This window comes from Tenrec ecaudatus, chromosome 18, assembly GCF_050624435.1.
Source record: "Tenrec ecaudatus isolate mTenEca1 chromosome 18, mTenEca1.hap1, whole genome shotgun sequence".
Classification (NCBI taxonomy): domain Eukaryota; kingdom Metazoa; phylum Chordata; class Mammalia; order Afrosoricida; family Tenrecidae; genus Tenrec; species Tenrec ecaudatus.
In genome coordinates, this window is record NC_134547.1 from 10,082,797 (window position 1) to 10,104,068 (window position 21,272).

A 21,272-nucleotide genomic window follows, 5' to 3' on the forward strand; every position below is an offset into this window, starting at 1 on the left:
AGCCACTCCACGGGGAGTGTTTCGCCATCAAAGTCCGGTGAGGTCAGTTCACCCCGGAGATGACCAGCCTCCCCATTCGGCCGCTTCCGAAGACGACTTCCGGATCCGCCCCTCGGCGCGCCGGGGACCTAATAAAGCGCTTCCGCTTCCGGTGTGCGCGTGGCCCCGCCCACCGCGCCGGCTGGGGGGCGGGCACTGCATGTGCGTTTCCGCTGGCGCCGGGCTGCGTTCGCTGGGCTCGGGCTCCGCCGCGGACACCCGCTCCCCTGGCGGCGGGGAGAGGAGGCCTCTCGGGGTCGGGGCAATCCTGAGAGCGCGTCGCGGGATTTGAACTAAGACAGTCTCGTTGAAACGAACCCGCGCCTACGAGGTGCCGCTACGACGGTGGTTTTCCAGACTGCAAGTCGCGGCCTTCAGGGCAAAAGCCACTCGGAAGCAGGCATCAGGCAGTGACAATGTACTCCTTTCCAACTCTGCACAGCCGGAGTCCCCTGGATCCGCTGTTGTTGGCTACCAGGGTAATGGTTTTCCTTCGGATGGAAAGGTATCTTCACGCGAGGAACACACAAAAAATAAGCTGTTCTTTGGGCGACTTGCAGCACTATCGTTTCCATTTACAGGCTTAACGTCTGGTGGCAAGGGCAACCTGGGTCGGGTCTCGATTCTGTTTCTGTACGGGTGGGAAGGGGGTGGGTGGTGGTGGTGCGGTCTCTCCATATTGTTTTCTTTTTGTGAGTGAGTGAGAGAGTGAATTAATGAGAGAGTGAGTGAGTGAGAGTGAATTAATGAGAGTGAGTGAGTGAGAGAGCGAATGAGTGAGTCAGTCTCTCCATATTGCACAGTATATTCTCTAACTTCAACGAAAAGCGAGTCCTGATAATGTCACGGTGGACAGTACACTTTGGTGTGAGTTGATCTCTGGGGCGCTGCTCCTAACAAGTCTTGGGGTGCACCGGACACCTGGACGGTTGGGAAGGACATGTCGAGAAACACACTGGTCAGAGAGAAGTGATTGGGACCAGTCTGTTCTACCTTGGTTGAAGAAAAAGTTGACCTGTTACAGAAAGGCTGCCCGTCCACCATTTCAAAGGGTCTCAACGGACGCCCGCTTGGGGGAGCTACACGGACTCGGGGCAAGGCAACCGTAAGAAAGTTTCCTGACACGACTTGGCAACTGTCGTGTGTGTGGTTCTTTGTCTCAGCCTTTCCAGTAGACTGGGGTCTCCACACTGAGTGCTCTTTGCAAGTTAGGTCAAGAGCTTCACTGATTTCTTGCCTGAGTCTTCACACGTAATCAGTAGACTGCACAAGTCCCCCGAGAAACTGGATTTCACTGTAGCATCTGTTAAATACTGTATGAAAACTTAAACAAGTGCCGTTACCTAAAGAACTAACCTAACGAGCCCAAAAAGACTATGTTAAAAATACTTGTGTTTCACAGGGTCTTGAGATGACATCTTTGGTAAATCATCTTCTCAACTATTGATGTAGCCATACTCCAAACCACATATAACCATAATAATTTTTTTTTAATTCAGATTCATTGCAACCCTTTATGACAGAGTAAAGGCGTCCCATTTAGGGTATAGTACCAATAGCAAACTCGCCTCCAATCCTCTCCCCACCCACTCAACAAATCAAGGAACAGAAGATTCTGGGACTTCAGCACGGCACCCTTTGCTCCTCCTCAACTATCACATGGGATGTCTCCTTAACTCACTCATTGCCTGCGAGTCTATTAGACGCTATAGGGCAGACTGGAACTAGACCATCAGTTTTCCGTGGCCATATATCTTTATGGAAGCAGATTGGCCCATCTCTCTCCTGTTGAGTGGCTAATGTGTTGAAATCGTTGACCTGTTAGCAGTTCAGCACTGAACCACAAAGCCATCGGGCTCCCTTTGGGTTTCATTCAGCCACTCCCCAAACCAAAAATACCTTGATATGCACAAGAAGTTACAGATCCATTCTCTTAACGGAGAGGTTCAGGACCAAGAAAGCATCTCCATCCCCACCCCCACCCCCCAACATCCTTGGATTTTCTAGCCTTAGCCCCACCCCTTCTACAGGAGATAGTTTATTTGCTCCTGGCTGAACTCGGACCCCACACCCCTAAGTGACTAGTGTGACCAGAGAGGCACTCTCTGTTTCTTCCCCAGACTCATCCCACAGTCTTCAAAAAAAATGACATTACCCAGATGGACATCCTGAGACAGCCCCTCCCCTTAAACTGGCCCCCTCACCAGCCCAACTCCACTTTAATGGATCAAGAATCCAGGAGGGACTGCCTCCATCCATTCGCCTCCAAGAAACCAACCATAACTCATGCCCACAACCCACGCGGCCTAGGTGGTACCCATCAGTGGTCACAGAGTGGTTTCTGAATCGTGAGGTCAATCTCCCAGAAAGTCACCATGTGGTAACAGTCTCACCAATCTCTTTTCTGGCTGGGGAGCTCCATGTTGGATTTTGCTGGTAGTTCGTGTTTTCTGTGGCTTATCACCAAAACAGACAAACCCAACCCACGACATTCAGTCAATTCCGACTTAATGGACTCTCCAGGACAGAATAGAACAGTCCTGGGTTTCCTAAGCTAATTCTCTACAGGAGTGAACCTCTTTCACCAGAGGAGCAGATGGGGGGGGGGGGGGTTAAACAGCTCACTCTGTGGTTAGCAGTTCATCGAGTAACCCCATTGCTACTGGGGCTCTTTATAGAGCCTCAAATTCTAGTGTTGAGCAGTGTTATTTAATAGGGTCCTCCTACCTTAATAGAACCTTCTGGAGGGGTTTGGTCAGTTTTGCCATCCCATTTGGCTTGAAAAAGAAGAGGGGATTTCAGGGTCAAGAGTGGAGGTAGTCATTTGGTGCAGGATCCCTGTGCTGAGAAACTACTTGACTCGAGATGGGGGAGCAAAAACACCTTGCTGAGGGTAAAAGTGGAAAGCAATAGATGACTAGAAACAGCGGCACCTGAAACAGGAGATGCTGTGGTGAGCTTCCTGACCCACTAAGCGAGAAAGCTAAAGACAGGCTATTTGCTGGACAAGATAGGGAGGGCCTCTGGGTACTTGGTGGAACTAGAGGAGCACTTTTAGGCTGAAGCTTATTGGAAAACAACTAAGAGATTTGTCCCATTTCTCCAAGCAGAACACGGGCCAGAATGCAGGACTCAGAGAATATAGGCCAGGAAAGCCCCTTGCAGCCACTGCTGAAAAGTGGCTATCTTGATTAAAGAGTCATTTCTGATTCTGAATGGTAACGTGGTCCTTCCTGGTGAACCCCATAATCCCGAGTGCTCTCTATGAGTTCTGTGTGTGGCCACTGCAGTGAATTAGCAAAACTAGCAGAGAAATACCGATGGGTTGCCCCCTTGACTGCCACAATAGGTTCAAACACAGACACAATGTAAAGACGGCACAGGACCAGGCAGGGTTGCCTCTGTCATCTGAACCAGATAACCTGGGAGGGAGATGGGTGTCCAAATGGGTCAAAAGTATGCACAGGGAAGCAAATAATTGTATGGCAAAAGACAGCATCTTAGATGGATTTTTTTTCCTGAAATGGTTCGCAGCAGGGAAACTCAGTGAGAATTAGTTTTTGTCAAGCTGATTGGATGGTTCTTAGTTTAGCAGTCGAGGGCTCCTCCATGATTTCATCTACCACCAAGTCACAAGACCTGCTGTGATAGATGGGTGAGCCCAACTCACTGAATCAGGTCACAGTCCCGATGCCATTGGGAGTGAGCTCTGTGGAGAGAGTAGGGGTGGGGTTCCTATTAGAGGTTGACTTGGTAGAGCTGTGGGAACTCCAGCTAATTTCTTGGTGGTCTGGATGCTGCGTCTGGCTCAGACCTCCTCTTCTGTGGGCTTCAGCCAATAGGCTGCCATATTGCCTGCCAACCTGGGAGCCATCAGAGCCTGCTATCTGACCTGCTGACCTGGGAGTCATTTGACTGCAGCCGCCAGCCTGACCTGCTGAGATCCAGTAGCCTGTGGTTTTCCAGCTTCCTCTTCCAGCATCCTCATTTGTCTTTCTGCTTCCTGGTTCCTCCGCCCTCACAGCGACACAAGTCAGGAAAAGCCCCTAGCTTAACAGGCTTGAACTGGTTTATGGATTCACATGCTTCTAAATCAGTGTGAGCCACTTCCTTGATTTAAATGTCTTGTGTATGTAGATACATACCTGTATCAGTGATCAAACACCTGCAAATAACAAGTCCTGGAGCAGAGGGCTTCACTGGGCATTCTACCACACGTTTAGAGAATTAAGAGAGAGAAGCAAGGAATACCCTACCATTTATCGCATGAGGACACATAGCCGTCTTAATGATTTAGCGTGGCTGTAACAGACACAAGTGGATAGCTTTAAGAAACAAGTTTATTTTCTCACCGTTTTGGAACAATTTTTTATACATTTCATTACTCTAATTAGGTTAATAACTGGAAGCATTGGCAATGCCAGCTCTTAACGGTGCACACTTGACCAGCGACTCCACATCAATAGAGGCTGTTGAGGAGGAGTGAGACTTGGGTATAGAATGGAAAGTACCGAGTTATCGTCAACCAATATGGCCTTTCTGGCCACAATTCCTTGTGTCAGCTAATTCTGGACTACACAGGCCTGTGGCTACAGGCCCATTTTGGAGGGCATTCTCTACAGGAACAGGATGAGTTTAAGACCTGACCTTAATAGACAGTGTGAATCGGGCTACACTCTTTGTTTCCTTGATGGCATTTTAAAAGATTCTACCTTAGAACCAGGCATGATCTGGGCTACACTCACCTGGGATATACAAAGGCACCACCAATCAAGTCCATATACCGACATCACTCACCTGGAAAGCCCCACCTGTTTCCTGACAACCTTGTTGGAAGCAAGAGGACCTGCGGTGACTTTCAGACATTTGTTGCTCTGGCTCTGGACCCTGCATTTGGTTCACCCCTGCCTGACCTTCGGACTTTGAACTGGACAGCACCCCCCACTGGGTGAGACAATCCCTCAGAGTTGTGCACATTTCTGTGGGACACTGCAGCAATTTGCAACAACCAGAAACATGAGGGAAAATATTCTACGGAAGTCGGGGGGAAATGGGCCTAAGCAGCATCACGAAAGACTCGGGCATCTGGGGCATAATTACTATCCAACTCCGAGGGGCTAGTCCGGCCTTGATGCTTTAGATCATTAATACAAGCACAGAGGCCTATCATTGTTAAACCAATCAGATACATCAGTGCCCAGACAGAAAGCACACGGCAGTAACTCCAGTTACTCTCATGTACTCAGCGATGGCTTTACGTCCACACTATAGAGCAGCAGTTCTCACCCTTCCTAAGGCCGCGGCCCTTTCATACAGTTCCTCATGTTGTGGTGACACCCTTGCCCTCCCCCCCCACCATAAAATTATTTTCGTTGCTACTTCATAACTGCAATTTTGCTACTGTTATGAATTGGGTAACCCCTGTGGAAGGGTTGTTCACCCCCAAAGGGGTCGCAACCCACAAGTTGAGAACCGCTGCCTTAAAGGCATGCAACAGTATTAAGATAGCAAATCTAGTGAAAAACAGTAGCTAAAATCCGAAGACCTAATTTCTAGTCATGGGATTGTGTGGCACAAGAATAAAGTGATAGGGAAAATTATATCCAATTTGAAACAAAATACCGTATACCATAAACATGAAGAACTCCCGTTGCTTAAAACGTATATATTGTCATGAATGGTTCTACATGTTTTCTCCTAACATTTCTCTTCCTGGGTACAAATCAAATTATAAGTAGGCTTTAGAGTAAGTTAAACAGCCACCCAAAGGCCATTTTGCCCCATGCCCCAATGAATAGTGTGGCCGTGCAATATTCCAAAGAAACGACATTTTAGTTTTTCTTGGGTCCATTTCCCAAATTAGGACAATTATTCATGATGCATCCGAAAGGGCTGCCACCTGGAACAGAGATTCGACTATTTGCCTTTTTCTCAAGTGGAAAACTCTGCATGCCAGGCGCCTATGAGGATGGGGTAAAATCATGGCTCTTCAGCCCATGGCTCTGTAACCCCATCGAATAATTGGGCGGGGTTACAACAAAAGAAGAGCCAGTTGCAAACGTCTGCTAATAACTGGAACCAGGAATGTACCGAGTAGGAATCTAGGAAATTTGGAAGTCACCGAGGATGAAATGGAACACGTGAAGATTGATGTCCTCGGTGGGAATGACCCCACACAGACTGCCCTGGCCGTTAGGGATCAGAGAGGTCTGTCGTTGATATGCTGGGCACGGCAGCTTGAAGAGCAAGGGAAAGCCAGGGCCAAGACTATGGGTCTGTGAGAGTGACAGATGGGCTTCCTGGTCCAGGAAGGCAGAAGCCAAGGGACCTGAGGGGCTGAGGACCAGAGGTCCAGCTGCCGGCTGAGACGTGCTGCTGTGGACCAATGACTTGTATCCTTATTGCTTCCTGATCCTGACTTTTGGTCACCTCTAACTTGCCCCCCAAAACCCTTCATTGTGAGGCTTGCCTGGGAGTTCGCTGTAACAAATTACCGGACCCAGCCATCTGTGGCTTGCCATGGAAGAAACAGTTGCTGTCGGAACAGGTAAAGAAGGATGGAGTATGAAGGCATGTCTGACCCCTACTTTGTGCCAACAGGGAAGCCAGAGGGGCTCCGATGTGGCCCCCACACTTTCTAACGCACCTATGATAGTCTTGGCCCCCACACTTCAAGAGCTTCGTCTTAGCCTGAGCCCCTAGGTCCTGGCCACTTTTGACACCTCTGACTACTTAGGAGCAGCTTCAAAAAGTTTGTGAAGACATTCCATTACCTTTTAATTCCAGTCTTGTATGCGAGATCTGGGCACAACTGCACAGACTAGAGAGTGTTTACGTCTACTTACCTGATGATCAGGAGCCCCGGGGGTGTAGTGGGTCATGCGTTGGGCTGCTAAGCGCAAGGTCGGCAGTTTGAAACCACCAGCCTGCTCCTTGGGAGGAAAATGAGGCTTTCTATTGCTGTGAAGAGTTAGCCCTAGAAACCCACCGGGGAAGTTCCAACCTGTCCTATGGGGCCGCTATGAGTCGAAATCAGTTTGACAGCAAGTTTTTTGTTTTTTTTTAACCTAAATAATCTGTCTTGTTCTTTTTTTTTTGATCGCTACCAATGCATGACTTCAATTGCCTGGGCTCAGGGTAGGAGGTGGTTCCTCCGTGGGAGAAACAGCCCCAGTGTTCACTGGAGGGAAGAGCCGCAGCCCCACAGACCCGGGGCACTGAGGTGAAGCTAGCGCTGAGAAAGACCCATCTAGGTGCCCACGGTGTGTTCCCTCCATACAAGCTCATGCCAGGTGCCGCGGGACGCCAATTCAGGTCACGCAGAGGGGAAAGAAAGACAAAAAAAAGAATCGCTTATGTCAACGAGGAGAAATGCAGGGTCCGTACCCTCCAGAGTCCTTCTGTGCAGTGGCACATTTTAGAATCCGGAGTCTCAGTTGCCGGGCCCGGCGCAGTTGAGTTCAGTAATGATTCATAAAGTTTGTCATCGAGATGGCGCCTCCCCCGGGGTTTGGCTCCTGATGGAGAAGGAATACTGACTTCTGGTTAAAGTCTTGCGGCCACTCCTTGTCCAGGCACGGCTTCTCCCCCGCGTGGGTCCTCTGGTGGCGAAGCAGGTCTGACTTCCAGAAATACCCGCGGCCACACTCAGCGCAGACGTACGGCTTCTCCTCTGAGTGGGTCTTCTGGTGCTTCAGGAGGACCGAGTTCTGGATGAAGCCTCGCCCGCACTCGCCGCAGATGTACGGCTTCTCCCCCGAATGGGTCCTCTGGTGCATGACAAGGGTGGACTTCTGCCGAAAGCCTCGCCCACACTCCGGGCACACGTAAGGTCTCTCCCCTGAGTGTGTCCTCTGGTGGGTGGTGAGGTAGGACTTGAGCCGGAAGCCTCGCCCACACTCCTGGCACACATACGGCTTCTCCCCTAAGTGCGTCTTCTGGTGTTTGATATAGTCCGACTTGTAGCTGAAGCCTTGCCCACACTGCTGGCACACATGGGGCTTCTCCCCCGAATGTGTGGTCTGGTGGCGAATGAGGACCGACTTCCAGGAGAAGGCCTGCCCACAGTCCTTGCACACGTATGGTTTCTCCCCAGAGTGCGTCCTCTGGTGTCGAAGGAGATGCGCCTTTTGGCTAAAGCCTCGCCCACAAGTCTTGCACAAGTGTGGCTTCTCCCCTGAGTGTGTCCGCTGGTGCTGAAGGAGGTTTGACTTCTGGAAGAAGCCTCGCCCACAGTCCTTGCACACGTAAGGCTTCTCCCCAGAGTGGGTCCTCTGGTGTCGAAGGAGCCCCGACTTCCAGTAAAACCCGCGGCCACACTCATTGCAAATGTAAGGGGTCTCCCCCGAGTGTGTCCGCTCGTGCGTAATGACGCTCGAGTGCCGACTGAATCCTCGCCCACAATCTTTGCACACGTGTAGCTTCTCCCTGGAGTGGGGCCTCGGGTGTCTCTTGTAACCTGCCTTGTAGCTAAAGCCTTGTCCAAGCTCCCTGCCCACATCTGACTTTCCTCCTACGTGCTTCCTCTGGTGGCGAAGCAGGTCTGACTTCCAGAAATATCCGCGGCCGCACTCCTTGCAAACAAAAGGCTTCTCCACTGAGTGTGTCCTCTGACGCTTCAGGACGACAGAGCTCTGGATAAAGCCTCCCCGATACTCACTGCAAACATAGGGCTTCTTAAGGTGGTCTGGCTTCTGGATGTGCCCTTGCCCACAAGGCCAGCACATGGGTGGTCTCTCTTCCGACTGTGGGCCCTGGGGTAGCAGGAGCATTGGCTTGTGGTTAAAAACTTGACCACACGCACCGCTAACATGGGGCTTCTCCTGGGGGTGGGACCTCTGGTCTATGATGTTGCTTGACGTCAGGCCATTCTCTGGTCCATCTTCTCCAAGATTCATGGCTGCCAACCCTGAGCTTTCGAAGTCCTCTGGTGCTCCATCTGTTCTCTGAGACACCCCACTTGGAGTGGAGCTGGGCTCTCTTCCTCTAGGGCGTGGTGACTCTCCCGGGGCTGGGCGCCAGCACTCTTTTGAAGTCCCTCTCCCCACTGTTGTCACCCACAAGGGTTTGGGGGTGACTTCTCCCTCCTGAACGTCTGCGTCCTCAGTCCAGCAGCTCTGACCGGAACCCTGCGACTCGAGCTGCCGCCGCCCTGCGCTAGAACCCTCCGGTTGGAAAAGATGTTCGGCACACACGCCCGGGAGGATCTGAGGCACGCGTTGGCTGAGGACTTGCTGACAGGGGAGAGGCAGAAGGCAGGATGAACAGGAGTCGTTTTCTGGCTTTGTTTCTGCTGACGAGAGAAAAGTTTTCCGTTAGAGCAGCCATCTGTGGGCCTGTCCGGGACACAGTCTCCCTTGTGGGAGTCCCTGGGTGGCACAGTTACGGGCTTGATGACTACCTACAAGGTCAGTGGTTCTGAAACCAGGCCTGCCCATCTGCTTCCAATAGGTCACCACTTTGAACACCCTATGGGGCGGCTGGGTGGACATCACAGGTTCGAATCTACTCGAGAGTAAATAACAACAATTAAACGCCACACTTGGAATCGATGGGGCCCTGCTGGTGTAGTGGTTACGCGCTGGGCTGCGATCCGCAGGCTCGGCACTCCGAAATCACCAGCAGCTCCGAGGGAGACAGACGGGGCTTTCTACTCCCCGTGAACAGTTACAGTCTCGGAAACCCACAGGAGGTCGCTATGAGTCAGCACTGACTCCCTGGCGGTAAGTTTCAAAAGAATTTGCCGTGGATATATCAAGCTCTTTTTATTTTCTTACAATCATTGTTTCATTTTCCCTTTGTAGAAGTGACAAGTGTCTATGGAACTCCACATGGAGCGTTAGTGGCACACTGGTTAGAGCGCTCGGCTGCTAGCAGCAAGTACCCACCAGCCGCTGCACGGTACAAACGTGTGGCAGTGGCATTAGCACAGGCTTATAGGCATGGCACCTGCGTCCCGTAGCCCTCCTGCACCACAGGTGGTTAGGAGTCAGAATGCCCTGGGTGGGATGTGTTTGGAATGCTCCCACCAACCTCTCTGTATTCTTGCTGGGGGCCCAAGAATCACCTGCTCTGAGAGAGACCCAGGAAGCTTTAGAAGAAAATTAACCAGAAAAGCTTCACGAGAGAATCCTTCTCCACCAAGACACACAATACTTCTGGCTCAACTCTCTCATAAAAGCAGGGACATCATGAGGGCATTTCTGTGAGAAGTAATTAAGAATCCACCTTCCAGTTGTGGCCTGAGTTCCTCCAACTTCATTTTGTCAGCACCCACAGGGGGTCGCTGTGAGTCAGTATAGAGACTGAAGAGAGACTTCGTTGTGTGTCCTAGACATAACAAACCAGGAACAAAACCTTTCTGTTGTTTTATTTTTGTTCTTTAATTAATACTTTAAAACACAGCTTGATGAAGTTACGTATTGAGGCTCCTGAGGTTTTAGGATGGCCTAAATAGCTGCTATCATCACTTACACCAGGTCTTAAACGTGCTGAGGCTTTTGTTGAGAAAGAAAAGTCTCTATATTTTATCTGTGTGTTTGAATTGCAGTTTAATCTACTGGTTTTTGTCTGCTTCCTCATATTTGAAGGTAAGCCCCACGAGGACAGGGGTTGTGGACTATGTATTACCTTTGCTCACCTGCTCTCAGTGGCTAGACCATTAGCAGGCACAGAATCCAAACACACACAAAGAAACGAGATCAAACCCCTGGCCATCGAGTCGACTCCACCTCAGGGCCAACTCATGTGTCAGAACAGGTTTTCTAAGCCTGGATTTAGCCCTTACGCTCGTGCTCCATTAAGGTAATTTTTGTTCATGGGCTGATTTCATTTGGGAGGGCTCAGAGTGTTTTATGGGCTGTACTCTTTAGAGAAGTGTATTACCAGGCTTTCTTCTGTGGTACGAATCACCAGCCCTCCCTCTCACAGTTCATTGCAAACTGTTTGCATCACCCAAGAACTTTAACCCACGGAAACCCCAATGTACGCGATGCCGTCAAGTGCATCAAGTAGGACAGCGTGGGATGTCCCACAGATTCCAAGCACACTCAACTTCATGGGAGCAGGATGACACAATTTTGACCCACAGCACGAACGATGGGTTTGAATCTTGGATGTATCAAGAGCTGCCGAGTGTGCAACAACTAAGTCACCAACAGGCACATAGTAAGTGATCCATAAATGTCTAGAGTTGATGGAGGGAAAGAAGAGAAGCATATCCTCACCCAACGAGAGCAGATGCCCATAGATCTCCAGCATCACTTCTTTGTACAAGGTCTTCTGCTCAGCGCTCAAGGTCATCCATTCCACCTCCGTGAAGACCACGGTGACATCCTCAAAGGTAACGGGTTCCTGGGAGAAGTGATAAATCAATGCACAGAAAAATCACCGTCACCCTTCCCATTCAGAGTTTACCTGGTGGCCCTGAAGAATCAACATCTACAGAAGTTCAGAGAATGATGAGGGCAACAAATGTACAAATGTGCTTGACACAATGGATGGATGTATGGATTTGTGATGAGTTGTATAAGCCCCCAACAAAATGATTTTTTTTAAAAGTTAATCTAATTCTTTCAGAGAAGAAAGTTCTTCATAGAAAAAAGATAATCTCTTCAACAAATGGTGATGATAAAATTTGGATTTTCCTTTGCAGAAGAATGAAAGAGGACCTATACATCGCTCTACATATAAAAACAAGCTCAAGATGGATTGGCGATCTAAATTTAAACCCTAGAACTATAAAGATCGTTAAAAAAACAGGGACAAACTTAAGAGTCCTAATACATGGCAAAAACATATGAAACATGGCAAAAATACACCCATGGCAAAAGGCAAAATAGATGACTGGGACTTCTTGAAAATAAGACACTTATGTCCACCAAAAGCCTTCCTCAAACGAGAACCCACAGGACATCCCTATAGAGATGAACAAATGCTTGTGACCGACCACCAGCTATCCAAGCAATGCAAATCAAAATCATGGTCAGCTACCACCTCACATTGGCACCGAGAGCACAGTTCAAAAAGCAAACCGGAACCCTCATACACTGCTGGTGGGACTACAACACTGAATAACCCGATGGAAAGTGATATGCTGCCTCCTCAAACAACTGGGAATCGAAATTCCATATGACCCAGTAATCTCTCCACTCGGTAAACGCCATGAAGAAGCAGGAGCCATAAAGACGTCAGAGCATACACAGGTATCTGCCCACCCATGTTCACCCCAGTACTAATCACAATAGCGTGAAGATGGAAACAATCTAAATTCCCACCAATGGAAGAATGGATAAAGGAGCTTTGGTACATAGTCACAACAAAATACTGTGGCAGTTGCGTAATCTGTCAACTTGTGAAGGGGTGGAGTCTAGCCTGTCAATCAGGTCACAGCAGATGAGGCCTCTGTGTGGGCATGGCCGCCTCCTGAGGATTCTGGGAATTCCTGTCTTCCTCCCTGGAGGCGGGACACACACTCCCTGGGAAAGATTCCTATTGACAAGCCATAGAGCCAGAGTCCTGGAACTGGAGGAGCCATGTGGAGACGCATGCCAGCACTGGATCCACAAGACTTTCCACCCACTGGCCTGTGATCTTCCTGCATTCTGTGTCATTGCATGTGTTGCGTGAGTCTGAAGAAGAATTTACAAACTGGTATCAGAAATATGGGCTAATATCGGTCTTATGGATTTGATCTGGACTGGGCTGGGATGTGTTCTCAATATACAATTCCTCTTTAAATAAAGCTCTTTCTTACACACGTGAGTGTCACTGGCTTTGTTTCTCTAGTCCAACCCTGACTAACATAAATACTATGCATTGTTAAAGAATAAAGGCAAAACCGTGAAACACCTTATGATGTGGAGGAGATGGAGAACATTATGATGAGTGAAGCCAGCCACTGAAGGACAAGTACTGTATGACACCACTGCAATAAGAGAAAAAATGATCTCCTCCCTGGGGACGGACAACAGAAAAGTGGGTGAAGGGAGACATCGGACCGTGTAAGACATAGAAATATAATAATAATTTATAAATTATCAAGGGTTCGTAAGGGAGGGAAGGAGGGGGGAAAATGAGGAGCTGATACCAAGGGCTCAAGCAGAAAGCAAATGTTTTGAGACTGATGATGGCAACAAATGTACAAATGTGCTTGACACAATGGATGGATGGATGGATTGTGGTAAGAGTTGTGCAAGCCCCCAATAAAATAATTTTAAAATAATAAGAGAAAAAATCAGGATGAAGTTTTTTTGGTTTTGTTTTTTAATCAAAAGAAACACAGTTTGATGGGTACCAGGAGTGGGAGGGGAAGAGGGATAGGGAAGGATGACTGAGCAATGTCTCTCTAAGTGGGCTATACTGCCCCCTGGGGGCAGACTGGAACAATCCAAGGTGGCTCCAGAAGCAGTTACCTTCACTTTATGATGGATTATGGGCTTGGGTACAAAGGTTGGTTTTTTTTTGCCAGGGGGAACTCAGTAATCTTTTGTTTTTTCCTGAAAAGAGGTGGTAGGCCAAATAAATTTGGGAGCCTATGGGCCAGTGGGTAGATAAGTGTTAACTTGGGTGAAGGGGGAGATCATATTCTACAAGAGAGGCGAGAGAGGGAAAAAAGTGTGGGAGGCGCGGGCGGAACAGAGCAAACTCTTGGGAGGTTTGGTACGTTGTTTATGTGGCTGAATACCAGGAACAATCATCTGAAATGTAAACCCTCACCAAATTAATTGAAAAAAGAGAGAGATGGATGATTCAAAACAAAACCCTAAAGAAAGAAAAGTCCCCGCCAGTTCTAGTGGAGAAGGTGGAATAATTGGTGAGATAAAACCTGTGGGGGTCACCGGCGATACCCCAAACCCATCCTGGCCCTTGAAGGTGCGTGAAGTGTGAGTGGCGGGGTGATGTGTGAATCAATCGGAGAATGCTGGGCGGAATGCACACAAGGATGCTGAGGATCCACAGTGGAAGAATCCCCATGTGGGAGTGTGTAGGAAGGGCCAGAAAAGAACAGCAGGCATCCCAGGGCTGGGACCTGTGCGAGGCATGAAGGGAGCGTCCACTACAGAGAAAAGTGGGCGTGAACAGAGGGGTCTAGGAAGCGCTTTTCTCAAAGGTCAGTAAACTAAATGGGGCCTGTAACACCGCTATCTCAGATTATGGATTGTAATAAATAGTTTCTAATGAATGCCTAATAAAGTACTTCACTCATTATGCAGCGTGGCACTTCGTCTATGAAAAAAGCGTCGACAAGAGAGTGGTAGTGACATTCCAGAAAAGGAGCGCTTGTGCCACGAGGGCTGGTGTCACTCAGTCTGGAACCACGGTGTCACAGCCTCACTCCCACTGCTGTGCAGGACCAGCTGGTGGGGAGCTCCTTCCCCCTCCCGGCACAGAGCAAAGTGGCTGGCTGTATAACCCTGCCCTTCCTCCATCTTCTCTGGTTTCCTACTGGCCAGGACCGAGTTTTCTTCTAAGCCTAGTAACAGAGGCTATGGCCCACGCCCCGACATTCTGACAAGGCTGTGCCTCTGTGTGCGTGTGAGAGCGAGACAGAGACAGACAGGCAGGTTACCCCTACATGCTGGACACCAACCCCAGTGATACCCCAGCCTTAGGATGTCAGTGCCCGAGTGACTCTTGGAACCTGAGTTCAGTTTACTATCACCCTCTCTGATACTGTCAGGGGCTGGGGCCTGGCACCCCTCTATCTCCGGTGACCCCACTATATACAAACAACTTAATCTGTCAAAATAACAAGAAGACATGTAAGCATTGTCTTGGGGTCCATTCCAACTCAACAGAGATGCTTCAGGCCGGAGTGGAACTAGCCCACGGGGAGTCCAGGGCTGTCGATCTTCCCAGAGCAGACCGCCACGTTTCTCTCCTGCCCAGCAGATGGTGGCTTCAAGCGCATTGTGCTTGGTGAAGCGGAGTGCTGAGCTAAAAGGAGGGACATCCTAGAGGAGGCTGACACGCTGGCTGCCACAATGGGGTCCGACATAGCAACCGTGAGGCTGGCCCCACACAAGACAGTTTCCTTCTGTTGTGCACAGGGTCTCCAAGGGGAGGCACCGCCTGAGGGGCACCTCCCACAACAGTGGCACTGAATCACAACAACAACAAAAGTAATTCCAGCTCACCAGGATTTGTGGCCGCCTCTTCTCCTCTTGGGACCAGTCCGTAGCTTTAGGAGCAGAATCTACACAAAAAGAAGGAGAAGCTGTGTGGAAGCCGACCTCTCAGTCCTCCCAGAGCGGCTCTCATGACCTGGCATGGAAGGAAGCAGCCGCTTTACTCGGCTGCGGCCACCTGTCTGTTCTTACTTGAACCTAGTGCTTAGGTCCCCCTTCCCTTCTCCAGACCCTCAACCCTTCTCACCTGGTGTCTTCTGTCTTTGAGTCAGTTGCTTCATGGTTTCCATGCTTTCTTTGTTCTTCGAAGCCAAAATCGTCTCCCAGCCCTCCTCTCTGGGGACAAAGTGATCACGCAGTTTAATAGCCTCAGTCTTGGGCCGTGATTGCCTTGCAGCTCCGTACTGGATCTCCAGATGCATCTGTTGCCTGGAGGGACTTCACACCTCAGTCATGAACGCCCCTCTGGCTTCCACGCAGGCAGGACCTGTGGGAGGAGAAGCAACTGGATGCTGCTGGGTCCTTTGTTGTGGACGCCACAGCCCGGCTTCATCACAGGGGGAGCCTGGCCTCTCACACGCTCCTGAGTCACCACTTAGGAGGCTCCGCCTACTTTGGGCTCTGGAGTTTCTACCTGGATTCACTTCTGGTCTGTGAGCCCTCAAGTCTGTTTGCTGACCCTGACCTGTCAAAATGTACTGCACTTTTCTAGCCTCAACCTCGCAGATTCCAGCTCTGTGTCCCAGATCTGTTCCTGCTACCTGAGTCAGAGAAGACAGAATACAGCCCAATGCCTGTAAAGGAGTCTGTGACAGCGCCCTGTGGACCAGGATCAGGGAATGCAGCAGTCAGCTTCGGCCGCCCTGAGGCTAAGTTTCCAGCAGTGGGCAACTCACTGTCTGTCTGTCCTCTGAGTGCCTCCTGGTCTCACTATGACATCTGCAAAGGTACCTCCACACCTCCCACTGCTGTTGGGGTACGTTATATGACCCTTTCAGTTGCAGTCCTCCACTCCTATGGTCCAGACAGGCGGTTCTAGAACAAGGGCACCATCAGGAGTTCCTCAGAGGCGCGTGCAGGACTCTAACGCACGTTACTGTAGTCCTACTGCTGCCTCGTGGTTGGCTTCGGCGACCATGGTGTCATCACCAACTCATGGTGTACAGAGAAGAACACTCCAAGCCTGGGATCTTTCAGTGGCAGACTGCCAGGCTTATCTTCCGAGGTGCCTCTTTATCAACTGTGTGCGCTGTCCGCTGCCTAGTTAGGATTCTCAACCACCGCTGTCAAGATCATTCATACTCCCAGCAGGCCGACAGGACAAAGCAGACCCACTGCTGAGGGTTTCTGTCACTGTACAATACTACCCCAGCACCCAGCCTCATGGCTCTCCTGGTGATTAGGACCCTCCGTCCTTGCTATTAGCAGCCTGTGGTAGTTACGTAACTTCATGTCAACTTGTTCAATCGGTTATGGGGGTAGAGGCGAGCATGTCAATCAGGTCCCACAGCTGATTGATGCCTCCCTGTGGGCGTGGCCTTCCCAGGGTGATTCTGGGAATTTTCCTCTGTTCCCCCCTGGAGGCGGGACACAGTCTTTAGCTCTGCTACACATTCCTGTGGACAAGCCGCATGGGGCCACGCTGATGGCAGCCAGAGCCCTGGAGATGCTTCCTCCGCCACTGGATCCACAAGACTTTCCACCCAGTGGCCTGCGATCTTCCTGCTTTCAGTGTCATTGCATGTGTTGCGTGAGTCTGAAGAGGAATTCATAGATGGTTATCAGACATATGGGCTGATATCGGACTTAGGGACTTGATCTGGACTGGGCTGCTCTCGGCCTAGCCAGGACAATAAGAGTAACTCCTTTGAGTCCCCCTATCTGCTTAAACTTTGCATTTAGTGTTTGAAAGTGTGGGTCTGCTTACCTTCCTTATACAGGTAGGTTTTCTTGTATTTTCTCCTCTCGGATATCAGAATAATTAACTCCCCCCCCCCACTTATACTCATTTAACGCTTTAACAAACTCTTTACCTTCACATGTTAGTAGCGCCTACCATCAGAGGCTGAAATTAGTTCAATATAGGCACCAGGGATCTTTCTGTCAGACCGCGAAAGGAACAGGATACAACTGGGGATGTAGTTGGCTCATTAGGACCGTTTGTTGCAGGAATAAAATTGAGGGCAGTTTTCTATCAGGACCTCGGACAGTTCTGCTGTCAGGGCTGTTCTGTTATCAGGGTGTCTTTTGCCACCCATTTGCCCCGCTCCTGGTCAGTGTGAACATCTTGGTCAACTCTCGTCCTTGCCTTCTGCCATTAAGCCTCTCTGTCGTAGGGTCTGTCTGCCAGCAACTGGCCCAGCTCACAGCACGGGCTACACTCAGCTCCTACTCGGTTCTCCTTCTTGGCATCTCAGCTTTAGTTTGTATCAGCCTTTCCACCAGGACGCCTCGAAATTAGCTGCTTTTCAACATGGAAATCCTAATCCTCGTCAATTATAAGGAAGTACACTTCCCTCACTCAACCAGAGTTCAAAGAATCCACACTTGGCTATGAGCTGTCAATCAACTCGGGTCTTGTGAAGTAACAGCTCAGGTCAGACACATGTAGCAAACCGTCATACTGTCTGCAACTGATCCAAGAAATGACAGTCAGCACAGGGGATCCCTCTGTGGCAGTCAGCACAGGGGAGCAAAAGTAACAAACCCTCAAGAGTAGAAAGTGAGATGGGGGCAACTCCTCCCCGAGCTGCTTCCCCAAAGAAACAGGGCAAAAGGTACTCGTTGCTCAGTTACGGGGGCCATTTCTCAAGGTGTGTTTCCAGAGGACCAAAGAAAGGCCACATAAAAGTATCGGAAGCAAATGCTTACACATGCTACCTGGTAACACTTTTGCCCCTTAGCTCACTGACAAACCAAGTCACAGGTAGCCTTATGTAGAGAGGCCACACAAGGAGGTACCAGGATAGCTGATGAACTAGAAAATATGCTACAATATATTAAGCCCAAGAAAACCTTCTCAACCAGCCATAGTCCCCCCCGCCCCCACTGACTGATTTCAATATGCGAGGTCTGTGGCCATGCGCAGGACAATACAATGAAAAGCAACCCACTGCTTACCCTTGCAAGCCCTCCAGGAACATGCAGAAATACTGACCAAGAAAAACACCGATCTAGATTCAGAGGAAAGAAAAGTCATGAAAATCAATCAGTCCAATGAACTAATGAACCATACATTACATCCGTTTCCAGGACCTGGAGACCACAAGAACTAGATGGTGCCCGGCTATCACTACCAACTCCTCTGAAAAGGAGACCCTCCATACAATGGGAGAAAAATAAGGAACAAAATACAAAATCACGAATGAGAGGTTTCCTGGTCAGAAAAAGAGATTGGACTCAAAAGACTATGGGCCTTAGCGACCCACTGGGTCTAGAACTGAACTGGCCCCGTTGTAGAATCAACGCCTACTGAAGATCAGAAGGGAAGCGCTGACTCAACGAAGTTCAGCAGGTTTGGCGAGGTGGAGGGGTGGAAACAGGAAATACAGAAAGTAGGCTAAGAAAGTGGAAACAGGAAATGCAGGGAGAAAGTGGGTGTGTTGAAACAGAGGGCTTCAAATTGTTGCCAGTAACCTGACTCAAAGCTGGGAAGCTGGAAACGTCTCCCTACAGCTGCGAAGTGTAAATGGAAATTCAGATCTATAGGCTTCTTCCAAATGATAGCGTTGTGCCTACTGCCAGAGTGTATAGCGGTACCTTTGCTACAAGTTGTTCATGTGAAACTGCAGCATTGAACGGACTCCAGCACCTTGCGTTTACTCTCCTTTGAATCTATCCAGACATGGCCTGATTACTGATGCTAAACGGCAACCTACTCCTTTTACTAAGGGAGCTCATCCACGACGACGGAGAAATTATAATACAGACAACCCAAAGGCTCTAGTCTGGCCTCCCATCTTCAAAGACAATCAGAAGTCAGAGTGTTCTCGTTATCATAACTTCTTCACAGCACATTGGGTTGAAGTCGCAAAATCATACTACCGCTCTCCCTCAGAATACACCACGAGCGGGAAAGCTGTGTTCGCTGCTTGGCTATAGAATCTGATGCAGAGCATCTGAATATTTAGGGGAAAGAGCCAATACCAACCTTCCCATTGCCCCAGGGGGCGTCCAGGGTCCCCCCGCTTCTCCTAAATTGCTCGCCGAACCCCAGATCCCACCTGGCCTGCTCCCTCCCCCCGCGCGGGAAGAGCAACGGGATCCAAACGCCAGGAGAAGGTGCCTCCGTCCACTCGGCCCCGCGGAACGACATTCCCAGAGTCCGCGCGGCCCGGGTGCCCGCCGGCCGGCCTGGGAGCCGCTCCTGGGCTGGCCACGCGGGGACGGTGCCGCGCCCGTGCCTCCCCACCAAGTACCTCTGCGCCCAAGGCTCGGGGTCCCCGCGCGGAGCCTGGGCGCCTGACCCCGGCCCGCCACCGAGGTCGCCCGCGGGCGGAGCCTCTGGGGCGCTTTCCCACCGGCCACTTCCGGACTCGTTCCTCCGTGCGCGCGGCGACGTGGGGACGGCGCTTCCGGTGGGCGTGGCCGCCACACGCCCCGCCCCCTGCGCTGCGCCAATATCTGCAGACGCGGAGCCAGGTGCCCTGGGCTGACACGTTCCGCTTCCCGCGAGCGCCCCGTTGGCTCCTCTTTAGGCCTCTCCCGGGGATCGGTAAAGTCCCGACGGCACCACGAGGTTTCCAACCGGTTATTCAAACGAAGGAAGAATTGCAAAGGCCTTGTTTTGGGGCCAGGCAGGGGGGCCGTGCCGCTTCGGGGCCATTCTTCGAAGGGAATTATCCAGACTTGAGTCTCTACCTGGCCGAGGCTCACTGGAGGAATGGGTTGCCTCTGGGCACTTGTCAGCACAGTTAAAGAGCTCTGGGAGCCCTTGCTCGAGCAGGGCAGAGGCTGAAAGGCTGTGGGCCCTGCTAGGAGGAGGCTTGCTGCCCGCCCGCCCCTCCATCCCCCCGCCCAGGTTGGGTGAGTCTGGCCGGGGGAGGCAGCCGGTTGGATGGATCCGGTTGTGGGCCGGTGCTTTTCTCTCCATTTCTCTTCTCGGATTCGGTCTGCGCTGCGGCTCTCACTTGTGATTAAAAGAGTGGTAAGCGAAAGGGAGAGTGCCTGTCCTTTTTTCACGGGAATCATGATGACAAATAAAACAGTTCTTTCATTGTCAAGGCAGCCTTGACTTCTGTCAACCCGTTCTCTATCACGGATTACTGACCCGACTCCCAGCTCAGTATCACTAATGAATATATTTTCTGACAAAAGAAGCTCTCTTGACTGAAGACTCATTTCTGATCTTGAATGACAACCTGGTACTTACTAATAAATCCCACAATCTCTAGTATAGTCTATGAATTCTGTGTGACCATTGGAGCCAATGATCAAAACCAGCAGAGAAATACGGGACACCATGGGAGGGAAGGCTGCATGTCCAAATCGGTAAAAACTTTTCATAGTGAAAGGCAGGTGAGTTCTTCCTCGTAGGAATCACCTTGGGCTGTTGATCTTGATCTTCCCCCATTAGCCTATGAGGAAAATGCTCTAACCACTACATCCACTGCCTGTACTAAGAGATCCCAAGACACTGCTCTAAAATCAACAGGCAGACCTCTCTGGAAGTCCATTTGGAGCATGGCAGCATCTATCCCAGCTGGAAATTGTCGACTTCAAGGCTGGAGCAACTCGACACACAAAATCCAGGACAAACCCCCCAGAGCCAATAATTAGAGCAGAGATACCATGGGTGGGGGGGAGGGGAGAGAAAGCAAAAACCAATTGCAATGATCCACATACAACCCCCCTCCCCTCCTCCCCCGCCCCCCGGGAGGCAAATAACAACCATGGGTGAAAGGGCCGTGGATTGTGTAAAATATGAAAATAATTTATTTTTAAATATGAAAATAAAATTATCAAGGGTTCATGAGAGTGGGAGGGAAGGGGAAAAAAGAGCTGATACCAGGGCCTCAAGTAAATGTTTGGAAAGGATGGCAACGTATGTACAAATGTGCTTGATACAACTGATGTATGGATTGTTCTAAGATTTGTAAGAGCCCC

At 50.2% G+C, this 21,272-nt stretch overlaps 1 protein-coding gene across 7 annotated transcripts; it reads right to left on the minus strand.

Annotated features, from left to right (window-relative positions):
* Nucleotides 1-4,368: 4,368 nt before the first annotated feature.
* LOC142432657 (uncharacterized) lies at nt 4,369-19,729 on the minus strand. 7 transcript variants are annotated; one of them, XM_075537876.1, is made up of 6 exons: nt 19,318-19,714; nt 18,288-18,340; nt 15,415-15,654; nt 15,177-15,235; nt 11,265-11,391; nt 4,369-9,331 (listed from the first exon to the last, which is right to left on the minus strand). In XM_075537876.1, the coding sequence occupies exons 3-6, from the start codon at nt 15,587-15,589 to the stop codon at nt 7,500-7,502; spliced, it is 2,193 nt and encodes a 730-aa protein (XP_075393991.1). In that variant the 5' UTR covers nt 15,590-15,654; nt 18,288-18,340; nt 19,318-19,714; the 3' UTR covers nt 4,369-7,499. The 7 variants fall into 7 exon arrangements, with proteins under 7 accessions (XP_075393991.1, XP_075393992.1, XP_075393993.1 ...); XM_075537877.1 differs by lacking the exon at nt 18,288-18,340 and having other exon boundaries at nt 19,586-19,729; XM_075537878.1 differs by lacking the exon at nt 18,288-18,340 and having other exon boundaries at nt 19,391-19,714.
* Nucleotides 19,730-21,272: the final 1,543 nt, after the last annotated feature.

Excerpts from the sequence above, each read along its gene's own strand:
- LOC142432657 (XM_075537877.1), bottom strand. The coding sequence starts at position 15,589 with ATGCATCTGGAGATCCAGTACGGAGCTGCAAGGCAATCACGGCCCAAG. Across the intron at positions 15,236-15,414 it reads TCAAAGACAGAAGACACCAG|ATTCTGCTCCTAAAGCTACG; the intron begins GTGAGAAGGGTT and ends CTTTTTGTGTAG. Across the intron at positions 11,392-15,176 it reads AGAGGCGGCCACAAATCCTG|GAACCCGTTACCTTTGAGGA; the intron begins GTGAGCTGGAAT and ends CACTTCTCCCAG.